This window comes from Cornus florida, unplaced genomic scaffold (genome assembly GCF_030987335.1).
Source record: "Cornus florida cultivar Cherokee Brave unplaced genomic scaffold, ASM3098733v1 CherokeeBrave_3.0.0_Hap2_Chr02, whole genome shotgun sequence".
In the NCBI taxonomy this organism is placed as follows: domain Eukaryota; kingdom Viridiplantae; phylum Streptophyta; class Magnoliopsida; order Cornales; family Cornaceae; genus Cornus; species Cornus florida.
The window spans coordinates 9,529,238-9,539,445 of NW_026775572.1; the positions used below are offsets into that span (position 1 = coordinate 9,529,238).

Below are 10,208 nucleotides of genomic sequence, written 5' to 3' on the forward strand. Positions count from 1 at the left end.
ATATATATATATTTTGTTCATGAAGAGAGATAATTGAAGAAGAGGAGAGACTGAGAGGAGTGAGAGAAAATAAATCTTGTCTCACAGAAGTGTCGGACCGTGTGTCCGAGCCTCGGACACGCGTGTCCAATAAAAAATAATATTTGGACACTTTACAGAAGTGTCGGACACGTGTCCGAGCCTCGGACACGGGTGTCGGTGTCCGAAAAGTATCCGACACGGGTACGGGACCCCTGAGAGGAGTGTCCGTGATTCATAGTTGATGATATTTGGAATATTATGTGAATTAATAAAAATGATTACTCACTCATGTTGGAATTAAGGATGACCATCTACGGATTTTTCTTCTTTCTTCTTTTTATTGGGTGTTAGTGAGAAGTTTGATGATGAATGTAAATAGTAGCAAACTCATCTCTCTCAATCACTTACGCTAACACCGTGGAATCGATGGTCTTCAAATGAAAAGATTTTATTGTTTTATTTTTATTTTTTTTGATAAGTAAAAAAGATTTTATTGTTCTTGCCATTATACATCTTCTTGTTCTTTATCCTTATATATTAACATTGCGAACCAATTTATCTACCACATGCTTTTACAAATCTAAATTTAAGGGTGCAATTTAGATTAAAAACGAGTACAACAACAAATCAAATAAGGGCCTTTGTTTCTCTCTGCTGTCTAACCTGGTTCTCTCTCTACCGCATCAACAAGAAGAAGAAACAGCTGTCTGACCTGGTTTCTTTGGTCTTAGCATGTGCAAGGGTATGGTTTTGAGGTAAGAGGATAGTAACTGCGATGCATATCTGAAGGAATTTTAGTTTGTGGAGCATGACCTGCTGGGGAAGACGACGTATGAATTACATATTGGCCGTGCAGTTGTGGGTACCAGACCACCAAATTATACCTAAAATCATTACATCCACAGAGACATGCATCCACATATAAAATACATTCAACTTTTCAAAACAGTGAACTATGATGCATAACAGTACCATATACCTAAAATCTAAACAAACAAGTCTCCACATATAAAATTTCATTCTGAAATACAAATTCTCAAAACAGTTTACTATGCACAAAAATAACAAAGTCACTTTTTCAACTACCAAGTAGCTCTCACAAGAAGTTCTACCCTCCTTTTTGTAATCTCTCCTTTATCCAAGTAACATCATCCTGAATGGCTTTCAAATCCCTCTCCAGGGCTTTGAATCTCCCCAGTGTGACTGGGGCATCATCCTTCTCATAAGCAGATATCAGTGCCATACCGCAGGAAATGTCATCTCCTGTTACTTCTTGATGCTCAGCAGCCTTCGCCTTCTCCTTCTCCTTCTCCTTCTCCTGAGCATGTCTAATAGCCACACCACAAGCCACAACATACTCAGGCTTCAACCTTATTTGAAGCTTGCTCTCAAACTGTGCCTGTACCACTTCTCTAAGTTTGGGAATGTTTGAACATCCCCCAACCAACACAATCTCATGCAGGCGGCCATACTTGTCCTTCGCAAACTTCCTCAAATAACACCTTATCATCTTAACCAGAGACACGAAAAGATACCCATTGAGCTCCTCAAACTTGGGGCGCGTGAAGGAGGTGCTGTAATCAACCCCGTCTAACAACTGTTTCACCTCCACCTCGACAAGATCATTTGATGACAGCGAAATTTTCGCCTTTTCGCAGGGGATGAGTAGTCGATTGATCACAGCCATGTTAGCATGGACACCACGGTGCCTCTTATTGAACTCATCCCGAATGTGAAGCGCCATATTCATGTCCATCCTTTCACCACAAATTTTATCATCTGTAGTAGTTTCTTCGTATTCCAATCTGTCTTGTCCCACACTGAACAAGGTCACATTTGACGCCGTCCCACCTACATCTACAATCAAAACGTTTTTGATGACAGGATTCCTAATCTCCTTCTCGTAACCATACGCAGAGACTACAGCGGTAACTTCAGTGTGGGTCCCAGCCAGCCTGAGATCTGCAAATGCAATTGCATTTTGAATACCATCCACCCTGGCATTCCGATTCTCTAACTTGTTGGGTAAGGCACAAGCCACATCCACGATGCAGACCCCAAGGGACTTCTCGGCCGTCTTCTTGATCTCTTCAATGATTAAAGAAGATACAGCTTCGGGAGACAAATGTTTTTCCACTCCTTTGATGGTCACATTTATCCAAGGCGCGTCGTCTTCATGTAAATCTTCAATCATGTGCACACCAATGGGAGCAGGCAACTTGGAATGGAGGGCACTCGCTGTGTAGCCAACGAATCTTAGGGGACCTACAAAAAGAGAAAAAAATATTAAGGTGCTATTTATATTAAGGTACTAAATCAAGATTAAGCATCTAACCAGTAATTGTATTTTCGCGATTCATAGGAAAAAGTTCCTTCGCAGCATCGCCAATTAATGGCCCGGAGTCCGTAAAAGAAACGTAACAAGGAAGTGAGGCTGCTATTGTTGCAACGTTTCCTTCAATAACAGCTAGGGAACAGCACGTGGTGCCGAAATGAATGCCCACAGTCGGTCCCTCTTTCTTTAATTCCATTGCTTTACTCTTGGCCCGTACCTGAAAACACAGCAGGAATCTTAAACGTGAGATGGAGACCCAAGGAAAAAACAAGAAGAAGAACAGAATCCGAGAATGGCAGAAAACGATATACCTGAAGCATCCCATCGTTTCTGTCGGAGGAGGGAGCCATTTCTGCAAAAACTCTCCCAGTCGGTCCCTCTTTGTTTAATTCCATTGCTTTTCTCTTGGCCCGTACCTGAAAACGGAGCAGGAATCTTAAACGTGAGATGGAGACCCGGGGAAAAAAAGAAGAAAGAGAGCAAACAGAATCAGAGAATGGCAGAAAACGATATACCTGACCCATCCCATCGTTTCCATCGTCGGAGGAAACCATTTCAAGCAAAACCCAATCAGCCAAATGCTACTGCAACAAAAGAAATTCAAGCAAAACCCATGAACGAAAATACTATGAGGTGCCACAAAAACTAATAAATTGAAAAACATAATCAGCCAAATTAGCCAATTCAATGAATGAATGAAAGATCTCAGCACGACAACACATAGTCACTTGTCAGCAAAACAATGAATCTTCTATACTTGAACATTTGTATAAATGAATACATTCATTATTGTTGATTTCATAAAAAAAAACAGAGATTTATTACTGTAAGTGTTCCCTACAAAAATTATTGAATTCACACAAGAAATAAATGAATGAAAGCTTAACGTCATGGACATCCTTCAACAATATATCAACCTCTTCTTTCTCATGGAAATTAATTAACAAAACATGTATATAGTGTGCAGTGTATACTGCTTTTGATAATTAGTCCCAATTCCCAAAACTGTTTCCTCCGCAATAACTTAGCTCTAGAGAGATTTGTCATTTGTCTTATCTCAATTTTCAATACAACTCATAACTCACGTCACATTCGCTCACAAACAACATGAAATGCCCTCACATGGCAAAAATCAAGCAAGATGCACTTAGAGCATGTTCATCTCAATTAGGGACACTTTGGACAAATTCTGAAAATGATTGAAACTTGAAGAAACAAAATCAAATCACATTTCACATTTCAGCTATCAAATCCCAATTTCCAATTTTGAAAACTATATAACACCTCTAAACATTTCAGCCATTAGAATTTTCAGAAGTTAAGCATCACAAATGATCCGCATACATGACCATATATGCATTGAAGATCAATCATGTCAAAAAGTTCCAAAAGAAACCATATACATGCATAGAACACGTATAGATATCAAAGATTGTGTCTCCTCTAATTTCAGAATTTATTTGCATGCTTAATGACATTCAAGTTCCTTTCCAAAATTATCCAACTCATCCAATTGAAAAACAACTTATCCAAATTGAACATCACGACTCATGTGTTGAACAAACTCGAAACATCATTTTTGCAATTTCAGAATTTCAAAGTCTTAACACTTGGATATGAACTTGTGTGAACATACTTTCCATTAGAATAATCAAGAGTGCAACTTTAGAATATTTTTCAATGTCAAACTCTCAAGCATAAATATCAACTACAATGCCCAAACAATTCCCAAAGATTTTTAACACTCAACATCAAAGGATCATCATGGTCCTCCCTCAAAAATTTATTTCTCGACTCAATCAAACGGCAACACTCTCAAAACCACTTTTAGAAGATAAAGTCTCATTAGAAATTTGAACTAAACGGTTTAAATCGACAACAAGAATCAAATTCCAAAATTCAGAATTTTAGAATCCAAAGTTCAAGTCATACACGTATATATATATATAAACTTCTCCAATGCCTCAGCCCATCACAATTTCAGAACACAAATCATATGTCATCACACATTGATATATATCAAAACTACCCAAACTTCACAGCCCATCACAGTCGCAACTTCTCCACAATTTCAGAACACACATCATCTATATATATGATCACAGACATCACAGCCACAGCCTAAAACAAAAATTCCCAAACTTCAAACCACATATATGCATATCCCGAATATATACCAACATCAAAACTGAAACAATCAAACCATATACATCACAGATTCTCAGAAATTAAAAACACATATATATCATCTCAGATTCACAGCCCCGTCAATTTTTCTCAAAATACCAAATCACAATGTATATCATGAATATAGATCATCATAAAATTCAAACTCCTAATCTCAGTAATCTGAAAAATCAAAACCCTTATTCTCAGACTTTTTACACATGGATACTCACAAGTACACACATATATTTAGATAAAAAGAGAGAAGAGGAGGGGATAAGGATGCTTACCCGAGTGAGAATATCAGAGAAAGATGAGAGAGGGATTGTGACCAGCGACGGCTTGAGAAATGGCCGGAGAAAACGCAGCGACGGCCTGAAAATTGGCCCGCGATGGAGAAGATTGCCGGAGATACGGCCTGAGATGAGAATGACAGCGGGAGGATTGGCCGATGAGAATCCGAGATATAGGGAACTTCGGCCAGAGAATCGGCCGAAGAAAATGCAGCGACGGCCTGAGAAATGGCCGGAGAACACGCAGCGGCGGCTTGACCAGAGAGAGGGGGTGTTGGTGGCTTGTGGTTTCTGGTGAAGTGTGGTGGATGAGAGATGGGGAGATGGAATGGAGGTGGAGTGGTGGCTTCGGTGGAGGGATGAGGTGGTGTGGCGAGATGGAGGGTAAGAGAGATGAGGAGGAGGTTAGGGTTTGGCAGAGAGAGAGAGAGAGAGAGAGAGAGAAAAGATGGAGAGATGGAGGCACGAGAGAGAAGATATGTAACACTCGGGTAGGTTGTAGGGAAGAGCATGTATAAAGACTATTTGCTTCGCTTCTCTGCTGTTTTTCTTTTGTATGTTTGGGAGGGAAGAAAGAAAGAAAGGAAGAGAGAGAAAAGTAAGAAAAGGTAAAGAGAAGATATATAAAAAAAAAAAAAAATCAGGGTGTTAGAAATTTTAAAACTGAAGAATCAAAAATCTAGGTTTGGATTTTTATTTATATTTTTTGAACTTTAAAATTCTAGGTTTGGGTTTTTATTTTTATTTTTTCTTCTCTTTCCCAGAATAAATACAATCCTCCTATTCTTCCTTTATTTATTTTTTTGGTGAACCTAGTGGGTGGCTTATTGCTTCCATCGATTTTGGTAGCGAGTTCCATCAAATAGTGTCAATACAACAAAATAAAAATAAAAATATAACAAGAACATCGATTCCCCTTTAAAAGCGTAAGAATAGATTAAACGTTTACCATTAACGTTTTATGTCTAACAAATCGACCTCTCTCAATGAATCTTCTATACTTGAACATTTGTATAAATGAATACATTCATTATGGTTGATTTCATAAAAAAAAGCAGAGATTTATTACTGTGAGTGTTCCCTACAAAAATTATTGAATTCACACAAGAAATAAATGAATGAAAGCTTAAAGTCATGGACATCCTTCAACAATATATCAACCTTTTCTTTCTCATGGAAATTAATTAACAAAACATGTATATAGTGTGCAGTGTATACTGCTTTTGATAATTAGTCCCAATTCCCAAAACTGTTTCCTCCGCAATAACTTAGCTCTAGAGAGATTTGTCATTTGTCTTATCTCAATTTTCAATACAACTCATAACTCACATCACATTCGCTCACAAACAACACGAAATGCCCTCACATGGCAAAAATCAAGCAAGATGCACTTAGAGCATGTTCATCTCAATTAGGGACACTTTGGACAAATTCTGAAAATGATTGAAACTTGAAGAAACAAAATCAAATCACATTTCACATTTCAGCTATCAAATCCCAATTTCCAATTTTGAAAACTATATAACACCTCTAAACATTTCAGCCCTTGGGATTTTCAGAAATTAAGCATCACAAATGATCCGCATACATTAGCATATATGCATTGAAGATCAATCATGTCAAAAAGTTCCAAGAGAAACCATATACATGCATAGAACACGTATAGATATCAAAGATTGTGTCTCCACTAATTTCAGAATTTATTTGCACGCTTAATGACATTCAAGTTCCTTTCCAAAATTATCCAACTCATCCCAATTATCCAATTGAAATACAACAGAATTTCAAATACAACTTATCCAAATTGAACATCACAACTCAGCTATTGAACAATTTCAAAACATCAATTATGAAATTTCAGAATTTCAAAGTCTTAACACATGGATATGAACTTGTGTGAACATGCTTTCCATTAGAATAATCAAGAGTGCAACTTCAGAATATTTTTCAATGTCAAACTCTCAAGCATAAATATCAACTACAATGCCCAAACAATTCCCAAAGATTTTTAACACTCAACATCAAACGATCGTCATGGTCTTCCCTCAAAAATTTATTTCTCGACTCAATCAAACGGCAACACTCTCAAAACCATTTTTAGAAGATAAAGTCTCATTAGAAATTTGAACTAAACAGTTTAAATCGATAACAAGAATCAAATTCCAAAATTCAGAATTTTAGAATCCAAAGTTCAAGTCACACACGTGTATATATATATATAAACTTCTCCAATGCCTCAGCCCATCACAATTTCAGATCACAAATCATATACGTCATCGATATATATCTAAACTACCCAAACTTCACAGCCCATCACAGTCACAACTTCTCCACTATTTCAGAACACACATCATCTATATATATGATCACAGACATCGCAGCCACAGCCTAAAACAAAAATTCCCAAACTTCAAACCACATATATGCATATCCGGAATATATACCAACATCAAAACTGAAACAATCAAACCATGTATATCACAGATTCTCAGAAATTAAAAACACAAATATATCATCTCAGATTCACAGCCCCGTCAATTTTTCTCAAAATACCAAATCACAATGTATATCATGAATCTAGATCATCATAAAATTCAAACTACTAATCTCAGTAATTAGAAAAATCAAAACCCTTATTCTCAGACTTTTTACACAAGGATACTCACAAGTACACACATATATTTAGATAAAAAGAGGAAGAGGAAGGGATAAGGATGCTTACCCGAGTGAGAATATCAGAGAAAGATGGAGAGAGGGATTGTGACCAGCGACGGCTTGAGAAATAGCCGGAGAAAACGCAGCGACGGCCTGAAAATTGGCCCGCGATGGAGAAGATTGCCGGAGATACGGCCTGAGATGAGAACGACGGCCGGAGGAATGGCCAATGAGAATCCGAGAGATAGAGAACTTAGGCCAGAGAATCGCCGAAGAAAATGCAGCGACGGCCTGAGAAATGGCCGGAGAAGACGCAGCGGCGGCTTGACCAGAGAGAAGGGGTGTTGGTGGCTTGTGGTTTCGGGTGAAGTGTGGTGGATGAGAGATGGGGAGATGGAATGGAGGTAGAGTGGTGGCTTCGGTGGAGGGATGAGGTGGTGTGGAGAGATGGAGGATTAGAGAGATGATGAGGAGGTTAGGGTTTGGCGGAGAGAGAGAGAAGATGGATAGACGGAGGCACGAGAGAGAAGATATGCAACGCGTAGGGAAGAGCGAGCATGTATAAAGACTATTTGCTTCGCTTCCCTGCTGTTTTTCTTTTGTATGTTTGGGAGAGAGGGAAGAAGAAAGAAAGAAAGAAGGAAAGAGAGAGAAAAGTAAGAAAAGGTAAAGAGAAGATATATAAAAAAAAAAAAAAAAAAAAATCAGGTTTTTAGAAATTATAAAACTGAAGAGTCAAAAATCTAGGTTTGGGTATTTATTTTTATTTTTTGAACTTTAAAATTCTAGGTTTAGGTTTTTATTTTTATTTTTTCTTCTTTTTCCCAAAATAAATACAATCCTCCTATTCTTCATTTATTTTTATTTATTTATTATTGCTTACATCGATTTTGGTAGTGAGTTCCATCAAATCATGTCAAAAAAAAAAAAAAAAACAACAATAAATGTGTACCAAAATTTTAACATAATATTAAGATAACACTTTTATTTGAATTGATAGTCTTAAAAATGAAAAGATTTTATAGTTCTTGCCATCGTAAATTTCAAGTAAATTTTGTTCTTTATAATCCTTAAATATTAGAAAAGCAAATCAATTTACAAATCTAATTTTACACCACCTTAATGTTTTTATTTATTTATTTATTTTATGAATTTCAACAACTTTTTTCACAATGACAATTGAGTGTTGGACTTGTACTTTTGGGGACACCGAATTATTGGATTTGAAATTAAAAGAAATTTAGCTAAGTTACAATTAATTTTGTGAAAACAGTTTAAGAAAAATAACTTAATTTTAAAGAATAGTGAATTTTTTGAAATTAATCTGTTCTTGGAGAACTAAACCGAACAAGTCTGAAGTTATAAATGGATTGGACCAATGTCCAATCTGTCTATCTGAAGATAAGGAACAAAACCCATTGAAACCCAAGTTACACATTATTGGAATTGGTTTGGACTTAAGATGTTGTTGGGTTCAATTTGAAATGGCCCAAGCTTGAATAACAAAAGTAGTGGATTTGGGTTCCATTGACCACCTAAATGCCGACTTTATCCATTGCATCTTTTTTCATATGAAAACCAAGGCGGTGTTTTGGGGAGTTTCTAAACCTAAACATTAAGGTGGTGTTGGGTGTTTGGGTCAGTGTGATGCTATTTTGATCATTTATTTATTTGTTATTTTTATGGCAGCTCATTTTAACATTTAATTTTAAAAAATAAAAAATATGACAATGAAGTGCTTTCAGTGGCAAGATTGTGAATACTACTAAAAAAAAAAAAAAAAAAAAAAATGGTTTAATTCAGAAATAGAATGTTTAAATTTCAAACAGTTGCAAATAAAAAATTTAATTTATAATTAGTTTTTAAAATTCAATTCACAAAATTTTGAGTATTTAAATTTTAATTCTATCAAGCAATAAGCTTTCCGGGTTTGTACAAGAAAAATGTAGTTAAATAAATTGCTACACGTGATCTCAATTTCTTGATAGTTTTGAATCAAAATTCTAGGTTTGGGTTTTTATTTTTATTTTTTCTTCTTTTTCCCAAAATAAATACAATCCTCCTATTCTTCCTTTATTTTTATTTATTTAAATTTTTTGGTGTACCCAGTGAGTGGCTTATTGCTTCGATTGATTTTGGTAGCGAGTTCCCTCAAATTTGTCAATACAACAAAATAAAAATAAATAAAAAAGAAGTGAACAAGAACATCGATTCCCCTTTAAAGCATAAGAATAGATTGAACGTTTTAAATTAAGGTTTTATGTCTAACAAATCGACCTCTCTCCATGCCCTATCTTCGGTGATCAATAAATGTGTGCCAAAATTTTAAAGACATGTCAATGCATGACAATTGAATTGCAAAAAGGAAATAAAAAAAAAAAATGAAAAAGAAAAGAAGAAGAAGAGGACTAAAGATCTTTTAAATTGAATTGATTTATAATTTTGTACCTTAACTTGCTATTTGAAAGTCTACTGACTAATGCCGGCAACAACTGATGCAACACAGTGTGATCGTTTATTATACCATCATGCATTGAAAAATAAATGTAGTAATGTATGGATTTCTATTCCCCATACAAACGTAATATTATGATAACAATTTCATTTAAATTAATAGTCTTAAAAATGAAAAGATTTTATAATTCTTGCCATTGTAAATTTCAAGTAAATCTTGTTCTTTATAATCCTTAAATATTTGAAAAGCAAATCAATTTACAAATCTAATTTAAGAGTGCAAT

General features: G+C 35.8%; 1 protein-coding gene across 1 annotated transcript; it reads right to left on the minus strand.

The window, feature by feature from the left end:
- Positions 1–958: 958 nt before the first annotated feature.
- LOC132293539 (uncharacterized) lies at positions 959–8,094 on the minus strand. The gene is made up of 5 exons (XM_059791066.1): positions 7,538–8,094; positions 2,872–2,940; positions 2,668–2,772; positions 2,357–2,573; positions 959–2,286 (listed from the first exon to the last, which is right to left on the minus strand). Exons 2-5 carry the CDS (start codon positions 2,908–2,910, stop codon positions 1,130–1,132), a joined length of 1,518 nt encoding a protein of 505 aa, XP_059647049.1. The 5' UTR covers positions 2,911–2,940; positions 7,538–8,094; the 3' UTR covers positions 959–1,129.
- Positions 8,095–10,208: the final 2,114 nt, after the last annotated feature.

Bases quoted from the DNA above. Each gene is read 5' to 3' on its own strand.
- LOC132293539 (XM_059791066.1), bottom strand. From the start codon at position 2,910: ATGGTTTCCTCCGACGATGGAAACGATGGGATGGGTCAG. The intron at 2,574-2,667 runs GTATATCGTTTT...CTGTGTTTTCAG, and splicing joins GAAACGATGGGATGCTTCAG to GTACGGGCCAAGAGTAAAGC. The intron at 2,287-2,356 runs GTTAGATGCTTA...CTCTTTTTGTAG, and splicing joins TCGCGAAAATACAATTACTG to GTCCCCTAAGATTCGTTGGC.